At 42.8% G+C, this 20,700-nt stretch overlaps 2 protein-coding genes across 3 annotated transcripts; one reads left to right on the forward strand and one right to left on the reverse strand.

Annotated features, from left to right (window-relative positions):
* Nucleotides 1–276: 276 nt before the first annotated feature.
* On the forward strand, nucleotides 277–12,435 carry LOC114769613 (uncharacterized). Its single transcript, XM_028962801.1, has 19 exons — nucleotides 277–564; nucleotides 946–1,108; nucleotides 1,206–1,355; nucleotides 1,443–1,603; nucleotides 2,130–2,306; nucleotides 2,416–2,557; nucleotides 2,664–2,851; nucleotides 3,012–3,153; nucleotides 5,119–5,285; nucleotides 5,849–5,853; nucleotides 6,053–6,257; nucleotides 7,483–7,645; nucleotides 7,746–7,895; nucleotides 8,231–8,391; nucleotides 9,662–9,838; nucleotides 10,151–10,292; nucleotides 10,501–10,688; nucleotides 11,458–11,599; nucleotides 11,765–12,435. The coding sequence occupies exons 1-19, from the start codon at nucleotides 391–393 to the stop codon at nucleotides 11,944–11,946; spliced, it is 2,979 nt and encodes a 992-aa protein (XP_028818634.1). The 5' UTR covers nucleotides 277–390; the 3' UTR covers nucleotides 11,947–12,435.
* On the reverse strand, nucleotides 12,421–18,744 carry LOC114769717 (cyclin-dependent kinase-like 1). Of its 2 annotated transcripts, none has more exons than XM_028962984.1 (9): nucleotides 18,577–18,744; nucleotides 18,363–18,484; nucleotides 15,566–15,638; nucleotides 14,832–14,922; nucleotides 14,307–14,507; nucleotides 14,076–14,158; nucleotides 13,925–13,981; nucleotides 13,675–13,827; nucleotides 12,421–13,158 (listed from the first exon to the last, which is right to left on the reverse strand). In XM_028962984.1, the coding sequence occupies exons 1-9, from the start codon at nucleotides 18,742–18,744 to the stop codon at nucleotides 13,057–13,059; spliced, it is 1,050 nt and encodes a 349-aa protein (XP_028818817.1). In that variant the 3' UTR covers nucleotides 12,421–13,056. The 2 variants fall into 2 exon arrangements, with proteins under 2 accessions (XP_028818817.1, XP_028818819.1); XM_028962986.1 differs by having other exon boundaries at nucleotides 18,363–18,481; nucleotides 18,577–18,705.
* Nucleotides 18,745–20,700: the final 1,956 nt, after the last annotated feature.

Genomic DNA, 20,700 nt, shown 5'->3' on the forward strand with positions numbered 1-20,700 from the left:
TAATGATGCATATGTGTAGGTATCAGGGTATGCTCATCGACGATTCACGGAGGGACAGTCTGCTGAACATGATCATCAAACAATTGTTGTTTCTTGCTGGCTTATCCAGCATTGAATGTGAATTACATGAATTTGACACATAGGCCAACACCTTCAAAAAAAATCGGCTGGTGCTTGCTCCATACTTTCAATTTTAACTTTCAGCCACAAGCATTTCTGGGTGCGTAACTGGCCCCAGGAGCAGGAAGGAGGGGGAGCAGTCACATGACTCAACACGTCAGCAGTCACATGACTTCTTTTTAAACAGCCCTTAACTCTTTACAGAGCTGCGTTTGTTCTTAAAGTTTGCAGGAAGTGTTCTACAAGGACAGAAAAAAACAACATTGCGGTATGGATGTCTCCAGCACACTGGTGCTGGCCAGCCTGGTGCTCTTGCTGCTGCTGGTTTTTGGAATGAGGAAGGGCAAACAGGGGCTCCGTCTGCCCCCCGGACCCACCGGCCTGCCACTGCTGGGGAATCTGCCCCAGCTGAACAAACACGCCCCTTTCAAGAGCTTCTTGGAGGTAAGAAGTTTCCCAACCTCATGTAACAAGGCAATAATGCAAATGTGGTGATATAAACAACTTATTTAAACTTCCATATCTACTAGCTTAAAGATAGCAGGCTAAGATTATAAGAGTTGTGAAAAACAATGAGGTGTAAATAACAATTCAGAATTTTTACAGGGTTACAAAAGCAAAAGAATGACCTGCGGGAGCCCATTAAACCAAACTGAACTCCTATAAAAAATATTACAAAAGTTTTTAAATGTATAAAGACTTAGAATAAAATAGAGAAATCAAAGTTGGTGTTCAGTGTAGCTGAATTTCCAGCTAAACATTTTTTTACAATCACAATAAAAACGATTGCTCCATAATTTGATTGTGATGTTGGTTCTCCGACAGTGGAGCAAGCAGTACGGGCCGGTCACTACTGTGTACCTGGGGCCGCAGCGGGTTACGGTGCTGGCTGGGCACCAAACGCTGAAGGAGGCTCTGGTGGATCAGGCAGATGACTTCAGCGGAAGAGCACCCATACCGCTCATGTACAAAGTGGTCAGAGGCTACGGTGAGGCCACAAACTCATGCCTGGAGCTCTGTGATGTAAAATGCTGTATTTTAGGGGGGGGAAGCTCGCCCTCCACTTTGCTGTCTGTCTGTTGCAGGTCTGGTGATCAGTAATGGAGAGCGCTGGCGTCAGCTGAGGCGGTTCACTTTGACCACGCTCAGAGACTTTGGCATGGGCCGCAAAAAGATGGAGAGCTGGATTCAAGATGAAAGCAGACACCTGGTGGAATCCCTGAGAGAAACCAAATGTGAGTTAAACGTGGGGAAAAGTCCCCTTTGCAGCTACAGTTAAACAGACGTGAAATTTTTGTATGTGCTTTTACCTTGTTGCTCAGTGGCACCATTTGACCCCAGCTTTTTCCTGAGCCGTGCCGTGTCGAACGTCATCTGTGCCCTGGTGTTTGGGCAGCGCTTCAGTTACCAAGATGCTCAACTGCTGCGTCTGCTTCAGATCATCAACAGAGTTCTGCGTTTCGGCAGCAGTCCCTGGGGACAGGTATTTCATATTTACACTAAGGGGATGAATATCATTCATTGTGTCACACCTCCGGCCTCACTCCCTCACGTCAACTCTCCAGTCTACTGATCACTCACACATGCATTTACATTTTGCACTTGGGTCCAAAAATTCTTGCCCGATACATCGCTGTATATTAATGAGTAATATGCAGTGCTACAAGTGCCAAAATTAAATAGGCAAATACATCAATAGAAAGTTGCTAACTGAATGGTATTTGCAGATGAGGTCTTAGTGAACCAAATGAGGGATTTCAATTATGGATTTTTAAAGCACTTAATTTACAATTTTAATTAACTAATAATGATTTTTTAAAATTTTTTATTCATGTCATATTGAATTAATTAATGATGTTTTAATTTTCCATAATACATTTTTAAAATTAAATTGTTCATGTATTTATCTATTTAATGTTGTCACTCATAGCACTCCATAGTGTTGGGGGCTTTGAGAAGAGTTTTTAATTACATGCTTGTATTTTTTTAAGCAATTCACTCTTTCACAGCTATTCAATATCTTCCCTTGGTTGATGAACCACATGCCTGGTCGTCACCAAACCCTTTTCAAAGAGGTTGATGAAATAATGAACTTCTCCATGGAAAACGCTAGAAAGCATCAGCAGACATTAAATCCAGATGACCCCAGGGACTTTATTGACTGTTTCCTTATAAGACTAAATCAGGTAACTGGTGAAGGGAAGTGCAATCATTTGTGTGTTTGTGTGTACACTTTGTGTAGTTGTTCTTATATTTTGCATATGGACCTCATTTGCTATAACTGTTCTTGCTCAGGAGAAAGACCTCCCGGCCACGGAATTTCACTATGACAACTTGGTGTCTACTCTCCTTAACCTGTTCTTAGCAGGGACGGAGACCACCAGCACTACTATGCGATATGCTCTCATGTTGCTTATCAAGTATCCGTCCATACAGGGTCAGGGTTGGATTTTTTTTTTGTGCCTCATCATAAGATACTGTATTTTGATATGCAGTTAAAATGATCACGCGCCTTACATGCATTTTTTTGGCAACCATTTCAGAGAAAATGCAAACTGAAATTGACACTGTCATTGGCCAAAATCGTTGTCCGTTGATGGATGACAGGAAGTCCCTCCCCTTCACCAATGCAGTTGTTCATGAGGTTCAACGCTTCCTAGACCTTGTGCCGCTCAGCCTTCCACACTACGCAACGCATGACATATCTTTCAAGGGCTACATTATCCCTCAGGTAAAAATCTTTATCATAATGTCCATACCTTGCTAATGTTTTGTGCGATTCCCTCCAAACCAGTGTATTGGTGTTCGTAGACGCATCATAGTCTTTTAACTGTAGTGGATGGGAATTTATCAATTAAAGAGAAGCTTTATAATATTTTGCAATCCTGCAGGGTACAGTCATCATTCCCTTACTGCACTCTGTCCTGAAATGTGAAGACCATTGGGACAGCCCCTGGGCTTTTAACCCTGATCACTTCTTGGACAAAAAAGGCAACTTCAAACCTAACCCTGCTTTTGTACCATTTTCTGCAGGTAAAACAGTACATCTCAAGCACACAGCCAAGTATTTCAGACAAAGTTCTGAACATCCCTGCTGAATGTATGCTCTGAATCAGTATGCAACTTGAGCAAAGAACTTAATAGTTTATAACAGCAGTGTTGCTTTAATGGCAGCTGCTTCCTTCTAGCAGGATGACCCATGTCTTTTGTAACTCTTGCTTTTACCAAGCATGACCACACTTTGGATGCAAATGATAGGATTTTACGTAATATAGAAATTAAACACAAGGAATACAGAGTATAAACCACTGTATTACAACAATACAGCAGATGCTAGACAACAAAATGGATGGATAAAACGGGTTAGGGAAGTCAAAGTTTTCCATCTCACCATATACAAATACACAGAGATGAAGCTTCGGGGATTGCGAAGCTTTGGGGATTCATGGTGAGCAAAAAACATATACTACAAATGGAATAACACAGCACAAAATATGACAAAAACATTGTGCACCGACCCATAATATAGCGCAGGTCGAGACAAACTAGACAAACCAGGCACACAGCAATATGATAGTATATCAGTTTATGGATTGCATATGATATGCTATGATATAGCAGGAGTCCATGTGAGGGATGTGAGGGCTCCCAATGATGTTCTCAGCGGTCTTCACTATCCTCTGTATGCCCCTGCGGTCAGAAGTGTTGCAGTTGCCGTACCAGTCAGTGATGCAGCTGGTCAGGATGCTTTCAATGGTGCTTCTGTAGAATGTCATGAGGATGGATAGGGGAGGTTTGCCCATTTCAACCTCCTCAGGAAATGTAGTCTCTGTCGAGCATTTTTGATCAATGATGTGGTGTTGACTGTCCACGTAAGTTCCTCAGTGATGTGCACACCTAGATGGAGATCCACCATCTACGATGAAGGGGTGGGCAGGATGTGATTTTCTGAAGTCCTTTCTCTTATCGACATTCAGAGACAGAATGTTGTGGCACCATGCAGACACCCATTCCACCACTTCTCTGTACGCCAACTCATCATCCCTCCTTATCAGTCCCAGCACGGACATATCATCTGCAAATTTGATGATGTGGTTGCTGGTGTGTGGGGCTGTGCAGTCGTGAGTCAGCAGGGTGAAGAGCAGGGGACTAAACACACATCCCTGTGGTGCTCAAAGCAAAGTACACACTTTGTAGGCTTCACAGATGTTACTGTAAACATTGTCCAGACAGTTTCCACCTCTGGTAGCAAAGTTCACATTCCTAAAGAGCATGTGTAAGTATTGCATTGGTAAAAAGAACAAAGAAAAGCAGAAAGTAAAAAAAACAGAATCAATAAATCTTCTTAGAGAATATTTAGATTAACTTGTAACCTTCCTTTTGTCTTACTTATGTATAGAAACTACAACAGAGTGAATAAAAAGATTGTATTCATAGTTGGGGGTCCTAGTGAACCAGAACTGATGGTAACATGAAAGCACGTTGTAAGTCGCTCTGGATAAGGGCGTCTGCCAAATGTCTTAAATGTTAAATGTAAATGTAGAAGCACAACCATGACAAATGCACAAGGCCGCTAAGGCAGGAATGGGTTTTAATATTATCAGTAATCAAAAATGGTAATATATATATATATAAAATCTCTTTTTTGTATCATCACAAAACCATTTCCAGTTAATGGATTACATTTTGTCAAATTAAAATATGTATTTAAAAATATTTTTTAAGGACAAGGACAATCAAGGACAATTCTGTGGTGCATAGCCTTCCAAATTGAATTTAGAGTTACTGCGTGTCTCCCTTTGACTTTCAGACACAAAGGGCTTTGCCTCTGAATACACAGTAATCATTAAACACATTATAGGCATTATGGCTTATTTAATAATTCTTCATGAACATTATTGAAGAATAATGTTCATGAACATTATTGTAATAATGATATGTTTATTTTATGGCACCACATTACATTACCCATACCACAGAAAACTATATTATGTCCAGGTAAGCGGGCGTGTGTGGGGGAGTCTCTGGCACGGATGGAGCTCTTCCTGTTTCTGGTGACTCTGCTGCAGCACTTCACCTTCTCCAGCCCAGGCGGACCTGACAGTGTGGACATTAGTCCTGAGTTCAGCTCCTTTGGAAACATACCACGTAGATATGAGCTCATTGCCACCCCCCGCTGAGCAACCACAGCATAGCAGATCAGCAAAAAGGTTCAAGCTTCAATTTAATTTCAATTCATATATGTATATGTTGTGAATAAGCTGTGTACAGTAATTGTAATATAGATCATCAAATATTGTTTGTCAGTCTTATTTTTCAATCATTAAGCACTAAGCAAATAATTAACCATTTGTGATTAGGGTGTGTAGTAGCCTAGTGGGTAAAGAGCAAGACACTTAACCCTAAGTTGCTCCAGGGGGGGACTGTCCCTGTAATTACTGATTGTAAGTCGCTCTGGATAAGGGTGTCTGATAAATGCTGTAAATGTAAATGTAAATGTGATTACGTTTGTGGCCTTTGTGTATCTGGAATCATGCAGACAGTGCTTTTTTATTGAATATGTACATTTTGTTTCTTCAAACAAATATAATTGTGATAATAATGTACAACTTTTGAAAAAAAAAATGATCTCCTGTGTCAGTCTGCATAAATTCAAGGCGGCAGTTTACAGCATTTTACATTTTACAATTTTCAGTGGGCAATTAACGGTTTTGTGTTGTCACAAAAGCATGAGTGAGCAACTGGACCTCAGCCAGTCCTTTCTTCTTTTTATACTCGCTTCTGTTTCTAGTGTTTTCCTGGGACATCGTTGTCTTATGAAACCACATGCAGGCGGGGTGTGTCAGAGCACAGTCCCAGCTGCACTATGTCCGGAGTCACGTGTTTCACTCTTATGCAAGCAGCTACGCTCTGGAAGATTTAAAGTGTGAAGGACTGTCGACGGCTCTCTGTGGAAGGCTGCTATGGAAGTCTTCAGCGCGCTGCTGTTGGGCAGCACGGTGCTCATCCTGCTGCTGGTCCTTGGGAAGAGGAAGGCGGCATGTGAGCTTCGTCTGCCGCCGGGACCTACTGCTCTGCCGCTGCTGGGGAATCTGCATCAGATCAACAAACAGACTCCTGCCAGAAGCTTCACTGAAGTGAGGAAAACGTTCAAAATTTGATCAAGATTGTCTATGCTTCGAGGACTGGCAGGAGGCTATGAAAAGTGTCAGATACACTTTCATTTGTAGCCGGTTTAGAGAGACTCAATATAAGGTTTTACACAGGTTACATATAACGCCAGAATTAATGAATAAGGTTGATCCCTCTGTGCCAGCTTTCTGTGTTAAATGTGGGGACAGAGTTGGGGACATACTTTCACTGTTTCTGGAGGTGTAAGCTCATTTCAAGATTTTTAAGATAAAATTAAAAGTGGATCCTGGTCTTTTTCTTTTGGGGCTCCCGTCTAAAAGACCAGCAATGTCCCTGAAACGTGATGCAAAAAGTAATAGATTGTTAGACAAACTGCTACTCGTGGCAAGAAAGTGCATTCTTATTTGATGGATAAAAAAACACTCCCCCTCTGTCACACATCGGAATAGAGAGATTTTTGCAGTTCTGCCTCATGTGCTTAGGGGTAATATAAACAGCTTTCAGAAGGTATGGTAACCCTTTATAGATCACTTATCTCCAGATGTGAGAGAAATGGTTCTGAGGTGGTTACATTAAAAAAAAAGAATTCATAAAGAATGGTCTTGGTTCCGTTGGGTTCTAGTGCTTTTTCATGTGTATTTGTGTTTGTTCTAAATGCCATGTCTTTATTATAGTATTATGGTATTATTTAAATATTTATTTGTTTATTCTTTTATTTATGTGTTTGTTTTTATTGCTTAAGTTGTTTTTGTATTTTGAAGTGAATTTCAAGTCACAATACCTTAAAGTGACAGTATTTCTGGAAAGCACATTGTACATTGTGGAAACTTTGAAGAATCTAATTCAGTAAAAAACAGTAAAAAACATGTTTAATTCATCAGTGTCTTCAGAGTTGCCTTTTTCTGATTAGTGAAAACCTAGTTCTGAAAACAGGATCTCTTTCAGGACTTCAAAATCAACCACATACGCCTGTCAAATGCTGGTTATTGTATAACCTTTAAAGTTGAGTCTGGTATTAATAAATTCACAGGTAGCGTATATATAGTGTATAAATGTAGTGTATACACTGTAGTACTATACTATAGCAATTTTGCTTTTGAACAGACTATCTGAAAGCAAGAAACCGGACGGCTTGAGGGAACCACACAGATGTCCCACTGTGCTCATCTGTCTTGAGATCAGGTTTACTCATGTGCAAGTGGACTAAGCACCTCTTTGTGTTCCTTTCAGTGGGCTAAACAGTTTGGAAATGTCATTACTGTGTACCTGGGGCCAGTGCGGCTTGTTGTTCTGGCCGGGTATGAGACGGTGAAGGAGGCCCTGACGGACCAGGCAGATGATTTTGGTGGAAGAGCGTCGGTTCCCTTCATGGACAAAACACTCAGGGGCTATGGTGAGATCAATAGAACCAACTTAAACCCCTGCATGGAGCAGAATCACGCATTCATGCAGCGCTCATTCCCAGCACCACGCCCCCTTTCTCTGTCTTGCAGGACTGGTAACCAGTAATGGAGAGCGCTGGCGTCAGCTGAGGAGGTTCACACTGACCACGCTCAGAGACTTTGGCATGGGCCGCAGGATGATGGAGACCTGGATTCAAGAGGAAAGCAGACACCTGGTGGAGAGTCTGAAAGAAACCAAAAGTGAATCAGTTGTGTGTGTGTTTATATATACAATAGGTCAGGCGTGTCCAAACTTTTTTCAAAAAGGGACACGAATAGAAAAAGATATGAATTTCTGGGCCACCCATTGGTGGTGGATATTGACGCACATGCCTGGTTAGGGGGGTCTCATGATAAATATTTTAATTATGATAATATATAATGAATATATTAATTATCTTACATTAATAGGTTGTTGATTTTCTTTATTAATTTCATTTGCCAGCAAAATAACAGCATGTTTAATCCTCTGGTAATGTTACTCACCCCTCTGCTGAATAGGCCTGTTCTGAAGACCGTAACCCCTCCTTCCTCAGGCGCTCCTATCGAGCCCACCTGTTTCCTGGGTCGGGCCGTGTCCAATGTTATCTGCGCCCTGGTGTTTGGCCAGCGCTTTACCTATGATGACAAACGCCTGCTGCGCCTGCTGGAGTTCCTTTCTGACATGCCACGCTTCGGTAGCAGGCCGTCTGGGCAGGTATGAATAGAATGTATGCAAGTGGGAAGGGTGAAGAGACCCCTGGCATGAAAATTTCATGTTTAATATTAATGCTAGTTCCCCTAGCCTGTCTATGGTCCTGCAGTGGCTACATTTACATTTATGGCATAAACTCCCAGAACATTTGGGCCTACAGCCTAAACTGCGTCATGCAGTGCTGCTGAACTTTAAAAGTCGAAGTAATGAACCGCGGCTGTGCGAATTAAATCAGGCCGCTTTTAATTAACAAACGGGAATTTTCGGGGTGAATTTATTTTTTTTTTAGTTGTTAGTTCACTATAAAAGGAACCTCTCGGCAGGAGGCTGCTTCACCCTCCTCCGTGAATTAAACCACCAGCCGTCCTTGTTCTGTTCCGCAGGCCGTGATTAAGGTGTTCGTTCCCAAGTAGTTGGTTGAACTTTTATAACGACATGAAACATTTTACTGGCAGTGACTCTGCTGTCCTGAGCCTCACTTTCTAATAATCACATTATTTTCACTTGATTTTCTATTAGATTCACAGCATTCATCAGACACCCTTATAATCAGTAGTTACAGGGACAGTCCCTGAGCAAGACACTCAGGGTTAAGTGTCTTGCTCAGGGACACAATGGAAGTAGGTGGGATTTGAACCTGGGTCTTCTGGTTCATAGGCGAGTGTGTTACCCACTAGGCTACTACCACCCTAAAAATGCCGATAGGTGTAAAGAGTGCTTTGGCCATTCTGCTTCAGGGACCGGCAGCTCAGACAGTCGGATCAGGAATTTAGCCCTTTATGTCATCATAAGGGGAAAGGTTACCTCCCCTTTTTCATGCTTTGTCCGCTCAGAGAATTTCCCACCCCTCCCCTAAAACATTATCTCCACTGACCGTCATAGCTTCCAAACGTGCAAAGCATTGTAGTTGCTCTGTGATTGGGTGATAAAATGAGCGCAAATTAATTTTTTAGTTCCGTGACAGGAAAACACTGGCTTCCTGTTTGCTCCAAACATTATGGTTGGTCAATGGTGTTGATTATGTAATTTTGCCCCGTCCCTGTCCTCCATTTAAAGCTACAAACACAGAAACAGTGCATCCTGGGGAAATCTCATTGTGGGACTGGCCGAAAGGGTCCGTAATTCTGCACCATGGCTGAATTTTAGAACGAGACTTCAGATACAGTATTGGGGACCCGAAGACACTATTCACCTCTTTGACAGATGTGTATAATATACAAAGTCAGTGTTGATAATGTTGCTACTTTACACAGTTCTCTGTTCTATTCTACAGCTGTACAATATCTTCCCTCGGCTGATGGACCATTTACCGGGACCCCACAAAGAAGTATTTAAGCAGATGGATGAAATGCAGGACTTTATCATGGAGTATATTAAAAAGCATGAAAAGACACTGAATCCAGGCGAACCTAGGGACTTCATTGACTGTTTTCTCATTAGAATGAGTCAGGTATTTCACAGTTTATCTCACTTCTAAGCTTCAACAATACATACTCACTGCCCACTTCTGTATTACTGAAGCGCATCCATTTAACAGTTAATACCTTGCTGATCACCTATTATGTAAATGAGAGAACCCTCACGTCACAGAAGAGACACTGATATTTAAGTGGGATTTTGTTCATGTCTTGATAGGATAGAGTTGTCCACTGCCCAGCTTTTCAAATCTGTCTCTTAGGTTTCAGACACTAATCCTTTTTTCCAGTTTGATAAAGTAATATGTAATACGTATTTTTTTTTTTTTTTTTTGTGCTGTGTCCAGGAAAAGGATGTCCCATCCACTGAGTTTATTTATGAGAATTTAGTGGCAACTTCGTTGAACCTCTTCTTTGCTGGGACCGAGACAACAAGCACCACTCTCAGATATGCACTTATGCTGCTAATCAAGTACCCACAAATACAAGGTACATTTCGTGTGGGTAATAAATTATTGCAATATAAATTTTACTTAGTAATATAATTTCCCCTATGTGCAGAAAGATTTTTACGTACTTTCTTAGCTTATTTGAACGATGCATATTTATATATACAATACAATATAGTTATATATATATATATATTTATATACAATAACATTAAAAGAAATGAATTCTTTCCTGAATTGTCCTGTAGAGCAAATGCAGAGTGAGATCGACACTGTGATAGGAAACAACCGCTGGCCAGTAATGGAGGACAGGAAGGCCCTTCACTTCACCAACGCAGTGATCCATGAAGTGCAGCGTTTCCTGGACTTCATGCCCTTCAGTGTTCCTCATGCTGCCTTGCACGACATTTCCTTCAAAGGCTACGTTATTCCAAAGGTAAGCAGTTAACAGTGTGAGGCTTATTCAGGTTTTAAAAAAGTATCTGCATCTATTGGTTTAGGGCAGGGGTGTCCAAAGTATGATTTTGGGGGTGCTACCGTGTGTGTTTTGGGTGATGGGTTGAATGTACGGCAAAGATTAGAAAGCAATTATTGGTGGAAATAATAACGTGACCGGGCGTGTAGACATCTTGTGACCAGAGGTAGGTAGAGTAGCGTTACTCCAACATAACAATACTACAGTACAAGTAAAAAGTAGTCATCCAAAAACAATTACTCAAGAGTACAAAATAATTTAGTGATAGGACTACTCAAGTACTGAGTAACTGTATGATTTTAATATCGCATTTCATTTTTTAAAATTATTCAGAAAGAAAAAATATAAATATGCTAATTCTGGTATGTCCTAATTAAAGTACGGATTGTAGTAATTAATAGACTAAATCGTGCAATCGAGCATGCAAACTTGTATATGTGCTAATTATATGTGTTAGAATTTATATATTAAATAAAACAGCTAAACCATAAAGGTAATTCCTTCCCTCAGAAAATGTATAGTGGGCTACTTAGCTTATGACACCATTTAACTTTTTTTCAAAAAGCTACTCCAATAAATAAGTAAATGTAACTCGTTGCTGCCTACCTCTGACTGTGATGTGGCGAATGTTTAATCACCTTAACAAACAAAAAAAAAGACAAAAACTGGCAGTCTCCCTTCAAAAGCACAGTTAATGTAGCATGCATTTTCCAAAACCATTCCTATCCAGGGGACGGTGATCATACCCATGCTCCACTCTGTGTTAATGGATGAAGACCACTGGGAAACCCCCTCATCTTTTAACCCTCAGCACTTCTTAGACCAGAATGGCAGTTTTAAACCAAACCCAGCATTCCTACCCTTTTCTGCAGGTAGATTGATTACATATGATATCAAATGGTCTCCAGAAACCAATGATAAAATACTGATTATTTTTGCCTGGCCAAGTCAACTGACTGACATTTATTCTGTAAATGTGCAGAATAAACACAGGTATGCCCAATAATCATGAAACTCTCTGTCCGGTGCTTGTCCAGGTAAGCGGGTGTGTGCTGGGGAGTCTCTGGCACGGATGGAGCTCTTCCTGTTTTTGGTGACTCTGCTGCGGCACTTCACCTTCTCCAGCCCTGGGGGACCTGACAGTGTGGACATTAGCCCTGAATGCAGCAGTTTTGGCAACATCCCCCGTAAATATGAACTCATTGTCACCCCCCGCTGAACAAATTTTGGCACTGCAGCTAAACTGCACACTAGTGAAAATTGCCTATAAATTACCCTTTTAATTCCAGTAACTGTCCTGCTCTATTTTTTATTAATAAACCATTCATGGGGCTGCCATGCAGTATTTATGTAGGAAGTATTCATATTTAATGCAGTGGCTTTCATACTGTGACCTTAAGAACAGAAGTCCGCCTTAAATGTATTGTGTTTCAAATATGCCAAATACATTCCAGGCTCTCTGCTGAGTGCGGGACGCCCCTGAACTTCTCAGTGGTCGGCGAGAGCCGTCCTGTGTACAGTAATGTATGCAGGTGGCCCAGCTCTGTAATCCGATGAGCGCTGGATCAGTCAAACGTCAGGAGGCCTGCGTATCTGGGTATCCGTCAGAATATCGGTGGCATTAAGTGACACTGCATATCACAGAGACAGGTCTCATTACAGCATGGCAGAAATAAAAAATAAATCTGTTTAGTTCTGTAAATAAACAGTGGGTATTTTTATCAAATTTGTCAGTGTATTCATTTTCAAATGTCCTGTTAAAAGTTTGTCATTAAAATACAGGATTACATTTTGAGGTTTTTGCGACCATTGTGTTCTAAAAATTACAATAGAAACTGACAAAAGCAAAAAACTTATGTAATATATCTTGGCTGTCTAACCTGACAAGCACATCTTGTGCAGGATAAGACAAGTTCATTACTTTTAATTGTGATGGCACACTCCTGATGTTTCAGCTAACAATGTGCCAACTACTACTAGCCGGTGTAACGTTACACTCAATACTGATTGTACAATGTATAATGTACATCAGGGACTTGCACTGCTTCTTAAAGCCATGCTTCTCATGGCATGACCTCTTAACCTCCCTCAAACCAGACCAATTACCACACATATGGCATTAGTAAAGCAAGTAACAGCACACTCCTGTCATCTGCAAAAAAAAAAAAAAGGTACATGAACAAATACGGAAACACTCACAGCACGCATACAAGTGCAAATAATTATACTTAGGTTTTCCCCATCCGTAACCCTTTTTTTTTTTTTATCTGCACCTCGACATATCTGACAAGTGTGCGATTGAGTTCTCTCCCAGTCTCTTGGGTTCAGTTTAGATGTTGGGGAGATGGTGGTCATATTTGTGTTTGACTTGTTTCTTGAACTCAGGTGCAGGTGAGATGTTGTTGCTGGGAAGCTGAGGCAGGTACTGGTGCTATGAGACAGAAATACAGCTGATTAAAAGGGCAACTGGCAGTACAAGGTGCATAATGTGCAAAAAAACTTGGTATCACAACTGTATGCTTTTCTGTGAGATAATATTTATATAAGGCAGGCTTCAAATTTTCTAATCCTATAACATATTATTCTTCACAAACCGTTTTATTCAAGGGTGGCCAAAGTATGAATAGGCTTTGCCTAAATGACAAAGATGACAACAGTGTCATCTAGTTTGGTTAACGTGATTAATTGTTGTCCAATAATTAAAATTTGGGTGCTGAAGTTCTGAACTTTCAAATAAGCTTTGTAGGTTCAGCAATCTTAGTCATGGATTATTGAGTAGAAATTTGCATCTATCAATAAACTCTATCGGAAAAATAATGGACTTCACAGATTAAATGATGCGTGGAAATGACGAAAGGACCACAAATTGTGCTTTCATCCAGGCCTCTAGGTCATGTGCCTAATTTTTACCTCACATATTAAATGTATATACAGTTGTTGGCCTTACCCCAGGTGCCCTGCGTCGGAGTCCCTTCTCGTGACGTCTGCCTGTCCTCTCACCTTCCCGGACCCAGCCGGGCCCTCCCTCTTCTTGGAAGTAAGATAACTGCAGGAGTTCCTCACAGGACAGCCTGAGAGCCGGGTCCATTACAAGGCACGACTGCACACCACATATACATATACAGGTTCGTAACGGTTACACACGAGTCCATTCGCTGTTCACCAAAGCGATGAGAAAAGAAACAAAAAGATCTCACTTTCATTACTGCAAGGGCCTGAGGTGAGGCCGAATGGAATCTCTTCTCCAGTGGCTCCTACAGAACATGCAATCGATCCGGTTTCAACTGTTAACAAACCGACCGATCGTATTTTACATCAAACAAAGGCGCACAATGCAGTCAGTGTTACCATAGTATCAGGCTCAGGGATGCTGACTCCGCTGAAGAAGACGTTGGAGCGAAACACTTGCTGGTGACGTGGAATCAGGTCACCTTCAGGGCACAAGGGTCAGAATTCCAACAATGTGAGCGGACCAACAGATCAACATTGACTCTGGTCATTTCTTAGCCAGATACGTTGCCACTCTTTCAGTTTTATCAACACTAACCATGTTTAAACATGAACATTTTTTAGCTGTACCTAGTGTCCTGCGTATGAGGTACAGCTGGTCCACATCAGACCTTCCTGGCCAAAGCGGGTTCCCATGAAGGAGCTCAGCAAAAACACAACCCAGCGCCCACACGTCCACCGGTGGGCCGTACTGCGTGTCCCCCACCAGCAGCTCCGGTGAGCGGTACCAGCGGGTCGCCACGTAGTCCGTGTAGTCGTCACCAGGCCCCGCTGTTATGCATATACACAAAAGTCCCTGAACAGCATGTGCATACCAGAGAGGGGATTACAACAGCCACTGACTGACTGAGCACATGTTAACCTATGGTAACAATACTCTGAAACCAGAAGCCCACACGGCACGTAAGCAGAGCCGCCGGCGGAGTTAAACGCACAGAGGATCCCGTTCACACACCAATGAAAGTGAGTGGGTGCCAGAACAAAAAAAAAAAGAGAAAAAGAAACAGCCAGCAGATATAGGAGGCCCGATGAATAAATCATTAGTCGAGCGTTGACGCTAAACGGACGTGAAAACGTTCGTGTTAGGCGACCCACTGAGGATGCGTGCGAAGCCGAAGTCGCAGAGCTTGATGACGCCCGTCTTGGTCAGGAGAATGTTCTCGGGCTTCACATCTCGATGGATGCACTGGTGAAAAAAAAACACACACACACACACACACACAGGATCAGTAGTGGCCTGCATTGCGCAGGAAAACAGAATTCGCACAGAATGTTGCCATGACATCACATCTTGCCCTTTAACATTGATACAAGTAAAAGCCTATAAAAAAAATGCCACAACGGCACCCCCTGCTTCGTAATCTATAATGTAATCTATCTATATATGGATACACCTTAATAAAATGGGAATGGTTGGTGATATTAATGTCCTGTTTGTGGCACGTTAGTATATGTGAGGGGGCAAACTTTTCAAGATGGGTGGTGACCATAGTAGCCATTTTAAAGTCGGTCATCTTGGCTTCAACTTTTGCTTTTTCAATAGGAAGAGGATCATGTGACATCAAATTTATTGGTAATTTCACAAGAAAAACAATGGTGTGCTTGGTTTTAACGTAACTTTATGCATTCATGAGTTATTTCCAAGTTTCTTACCACTTATAAAATTTGTTCAATGTCACCAACCATTCCCATTTTATTAATGTGTATCCATATAAATGGCCCACCCTGTATATCAAACCAGCTGCAAGTCGAAAAAAAATTTTTGTTCTCAGAACAATCACAAGAACAGAGATGGTACGATACAGTAGGAGACGGGAGTTCAGACTGACGTTGTGCTTGTGGCAGAAGTTGACGGCCTGCAGGGTCTGCCACACTATACTCTTCAGCTGAGCTTCTGGGACCCTGCGTGAAACACGAGACAGAAGAAGAAGGAGGAGGAGGAGGTTCGTTTTTCAGGGGCAAGAGTGCGCATCAGGGGCGTAACAGATATGCACGTTTTCACTTTCTATTTCCTTCATTTTCCACAAGGTAGTGTGGCTTTAAAACAACTCCCTCGTCACCACGGTAACTGTGTCTGTCTCCCTCGGCAACCGGCGCCTTTGTTTTCACAGCCAGCTAGGGTTACTGCAGCGAAGGCTTATGGGAAAGCAGGAAGAAACACATGTGTGGTGACTGGCAATGTGCTGCTTCCCGATAACAGTGGCGCACTGCGACATGACCGGTGACCACAGACTGCGAGGGGCGTGGCCTTGAGGCAAACAAGGAAACTAAATGAATACGAAGAGTCCCTCGTTCCCAAGGTGTCGGTGTAGCAGACATCCCCTTTGCTTACCCTGGTCTCATGGCAACAGCCTTCCCGTATCCAGGGAATTCACCCTTATGCGCTGCCCCCCCCCAGTACAGCGAGGGTGGGCACTGCTATGGGGTCGCGTTCTAACACCAGATTCCAAAGCATGCCGCACAATCGGAATAAATGCTACAAATTGTCTTTGTGTGCAGTGTGTATGCATGTCAAACCCTGAATATAATTACTTGAAATACAGGGAGTGCAGAACTATTAGGCAAGTTGTGTTTTTGAGGAATAATTTTATTATTGAACAACAACCATGTTCTCAATGAACCCAAAAAACTCATTAATATCAAAGTAGTTTTTAGTTTGTTTTTATTTTTAGCTATTTTAGGGGGATATCTGTGTGTGCAGGTGACTATTACTGTGCATAATTATTAGGCAACTTAACAAAAAACAAATATATACCCATTTCAATTATTTATTTTTACCAGTGAAACCAATATAACATCTCCACATTCACAAATATACATTTCTGACATTCAAAAACAAAACAAAAAGAAATCAGCGACCAATATAGCCACCTTTCTTTGCAAGGACACTCAAAAGCCTGCCATCCATGGATTCTGTCAGTGTTCTGATCTGTTCACCATCAACATTGCGTGCAGCAGCAACCACAGCCTCCCAGACACTGTTCAGAGAGGTGTACTGTTTTCCCTCCTTGTAAATCTCACATTTGATGATGGACCACAGGTTCTCAATGAGGTTCAGATCAGGTGAACAATGAGGCCATGTCATTAGTTTTTCTTCTTTTATACCCTTTCTTGCCAGCCACGCTGTGGAGTACTTGGACGCATGTGATGGAGCATTGTCCTGCATGAGAATCATGTTTTTCTTGAAGGATGCAGACTTCTTCCTGTACCACTGCTTGAAGAAGGTGTCTTCCAGAAACTGGCAGTAGGACTGGGAGTTGAGCTTGACTCCATCCTCAACCCGAAAAGGCCCCACAAGCTCATCTTTGATGATACCAGCCCAAACCAGTACTCCACATCCACCTTGTTGGCATCTGAGTCGGACTGGAGCTCTCTGCCCTTTACCAATCCAGCCACGGGCCCATCCATCTGGCCCATCAAGACTCACTCTCATTTAATCGGTCCATAAAACCTTAGAAAAATCAGTCTTGAGATATTTCTTGGCCCAGTCTTGATGTTTCAGCTTGTGTGTCTTGTTCAGTGGTGGTCGTCTTTCAGCCTTTCTAACCTTGGCCATGTCTCTGAGTATTGCACACCTTGTGCTTTTGGGCACTCCAGAGATGTTGCAGCTCTGAAATATGGCCAAACTGGTGGCAAGTGGCATCTTGGCAGCTGCACGCTTGACTTTTCTCAGTTCATGGGCAGTTATTTTGTGCCTTGGTTTTTCCACACGCTTCTTGCGACCCTGTTGACTATTTTGAATGAAACGCTTGATTGTTCGATGATCACGCTTCAGAAGCTTTGCAATTTTAAGAGTGTTGCATCCCTCTCACTATTTTTGACTTTTCTGAGCCTGTCAAGTCCTTCTTTTGACCCATTTTGCCAAAGGAATGGAAGTTGCCTAATAATTATGCACACCTGATATAGGGTGTTGATGTCATTAGACCACACCCCTTCTCATTACAGAGATACACATCACCTAATATGCTTAATTGGTAGTAGACTTTCGAGCCTATACAGCTTGAAGTAAGGCAACATGCATGAAGAGGATGATGTGGACAAAATACTCATTTGCCTAATAATTCTGCACTCCCTGTATAAAATAGGTTTTAAATTTAATGGGGGGGGTGCTTAGGGAGGAAAATAAGCTCCCTACCATCCCTAAAGGTTTCCTACTATGCGTTGGCACCAGTGCAGGTGTGTGTGTGTGTGTGTGTGTGTGGGGGGGGGGGTAATCACACATGCACTACATTCCCTGTGTGACGATGGAGACCCTCATCTGGCAGGAGTTGGGAAAGGAGATGCAAAGTGCATCACATGGGAAATAAATAAATAAGAACATAGTAAAAATATTGAATGTGTCAATTTCATCATCCTGGAAATAAAAAAAGCTTTTTCAACCAATATGGGGTAGTTAGCCTAGTGGGTAACACACTCGCATAGGAACCAGAAGACCCAGGTTCAAATCCCACTTACTACCATTGTGTCCCTGAGCAAGACACTTAACCATGAGTTGTCCCTGCAACTACTGTAAATGACAGCATATTTCATGGCGCACACCGAGACCCACGCCGATTACCTGACCGGGACACTACATGCTGGGGAGTTGTGCAGGTGGGACAGCGTGGAGAGGGATGGGCAACTGACCCACTGGGGTGCTTGTCCAGCTCGTTGAGGACAGTCTGCTCGCAGAACTCAAAGACGAGGTGCAGGCGCCTCTTCCTGCGGAACACCTCCAGCAGGTTGACCAGGTTGACGTGCTTCAGCTGCTGCAGAATCCCAAGCACACGCTCTCATCCCCACTCGTATCCCCGCTCGTGGTCGCGCGCATGCGCGGGAAAACTTGGACGGAATTCCTTACCTTGAGCATTCGAATCTCGCGCAGTGCGATCTTCTTGATGACGGGGTCGTCCTCGGACTCCACGAACTTCTTGATCGCCACTATCTGGCCAGTTTCTCGACTGCGGCATTTGAAAACCACGCCGTAGGAGCCCTCCCCGATCTTGGCCAACTTTTCATACTTTTCCATCGAGGACGCAAAAAAAAAAAAAAAAAAGTGAGGAGCCGCGCAGCTCACGTTACTGCACGGAGAAGGACGGACGGTCCCCGCCTCGCCCGCATGTCCGCGGGACGGTGCAGAGGTTGGCGGCGGGGCGGGGCGGGGCGGCGCGACTCCGGCCCTTTTTCTTTTTGTCGCGGGATTAATTCCGCGCGTCTCCGGTGCCGCTTCCTTGGTAACCGAACCCGCGCCGGTTCGCGTCGCAGGCGTCCGCGCCAACTCGGTCCAAGTCGCACTTACGCGCTGGCACCTGCAGTTTAATCGGGTTTAAACCATTTCAAACGACACTTTAAGACAAAAAAATATCTTCTTTTTTTTTTCGCCTCATCCTGTTGGCAGCGACTGACCGGTTATTAATTATCGCGCTACAATTATAGCTTTTATAGCAATTAAATGCATTTTTATTAAGTACAAGTTTTCATTAATTTTTAAGTATGTACATTTACACGAATGAATTGTACATCATATATTTCCCCATCACTGTTAAATGTGAGGAGGGGAAATTTTTTTTATTAAAAAAATGCACACGACAGACAAATAACCGCGTGTGTAACCACAACAGAAACTTCGCGTTGAGAGAGTTAAGGTTTTAGTAACACGCGAGTAAACACGTTGCTGACGCCGCGCTGTAAAAGTAACACGAGGTTGACACATGCGCAGATGGAGCCCGTCGCGCAGCCGTTCTGCCGTGTGTGAGTGTGAGTGTGAGTGTGTGTGCGTGTGTTTGTCGTCTTTTTATTGTTATTTTTAGAGCGGGAACGCGAACCCCGGTTTTGCCAGTTTTGTGCTACCAGTCCCAGGAAAGTAGATCCACGATGAGTGGGAAAATTCGAACCCCGTAGTCGTGTGTGTGTGTGTGTGTGTGTGTGTGTGTGTGTGTGTGTGTGTGTGTGTGTGTGTGCGTGTGTGTGTGTGATCTGCAGCTGGTTGCTCACGTGTCACGGCCGTGCCAGCTGCCGCCGCCCGACGACAGGTGAGAAGGCACCAGGGTGGCATAAACAGGGTGGATGAAAGGGAAGCCGTGGAAAAGGAAGGCGGGAGAGATGACTATTGCGATGGAAGATATACTCTCTGGCTGAACAGTTTTAGACCCTATTTGTATGAGCAAACTTGTTTGTGATTATAATAACATCATATTATTTCATATAAAAAAGTGGATGAGTATTATAAGTGTAAGCAGAATATGAGTATTATGTAATATAAGCGGATTTACAAAAGATTTACAGGTTTAAGTTGAGTCTTGCACGTGAATAATTACGCTGGTGAAACTTAGCTGAAGCTCAAATTGTGGAAGGTCATTGTAAAAAAAAAAAAAAAAAAAAAAAAGAACTGTCATGTATGCCAGTGGGCGCAGTTCTCATGCTGACCACCAGGGGGCGAAAAAAGGCCAAAAATGCTGCATCCTCCAAACTTCCTCTCTAGGGTCAGAACATCCACAACACTGAATGAATGTATCTATTAATCTATGCGTTTAAGGGTTCAACAGCCTTTAAAATCAACCCTGTCGGCATTTTTGGGGTATTTGGTTATTAGGCTGTAATTTGTTTTTGTGGAACGAGTTTGCATTTGAAGCCTTTTTTTTCCGTTCTGAGTCAAATGCTACATTTATAATTTTGTACATGTTACTCGTGGGTGTGCAGGAGGCATTTAAATGGCACATCATGACATTTCAACACTCAAATCGGATTCAGTGTCAGTGCCGCATGCAGAAGACCTCATTTCACACAATGTCGGGCAGCAGGAGATGTTTAAGAAACGGGAAGGCTCCGTTTCAACTTAACGTTAACGTTTAGGGCTTAATGGGGAGGGCCCGGGTTGGTCCGCATTGCGAACGTGCCTCTGCGCACATTGTAACTGTCAGGTGAACACCTCACTGTGGAGGTCGATGGATTTATTATCATTGCCCAATCCCCCCCTCCCTTTCTC

Source organism: Denticeps clupeoides, chromosome 19, assembly GCF_900700375.1.
Source record: "Denticeps clupeoides chromosome 19, fDenClu1.1, whole genome shotgun sequence".
Taxonomy (NCBI): Eukaryota; Metazoa; Chordata; class Actinopteri; order Clupeiformes; family Denticipitidae; genus Denticeps; species Denticeps clupeoides.

Coding starts and splice junctions, on each gene's coding strand:
- LOC114769613 (XM_028962801.1), top strand. CDS start 391: ATGGATGTCTCCAGCACACTGGTGCTGGCCAGCCTGGTGCTCTTGCTG. Junction 2,852..3,011: donor AGGGCTACATTATCCCTCAG/GTAAAAATCTTT, acceptor GCAATCCTGCAG/GGTACAGTCATCATTCCCTT. Junction 7,896..8,230: donor GAGTCTGAAAGAAACCAAAA/GTGAATCAGTTG, acceptor CTCCTTCCTCAG/GCGCTCCTATCGAGCCCACC.
- LOC114769717 (XM_028962984.1), bottom strand. CDS start 18,744: ATGGAAAAGTATGAAAAGTTGGCCAAGATCGGGGAGGGCTCCTACGGC. Junction 14,923..15,565: donor ACTTCTGCCACAAGCACAAC/GTCAGTCTGAAC, acceptor TTTTTTCACCAG/TGCATCCATCGAGATGTGAA. Junction 13,159..13,674: donor TCCGACGCAGGGCACCTGGG/GTAAGGCCAACA, acceptor TCTGTCTCATAG/CACCAGTACCTGCCTCAGCT.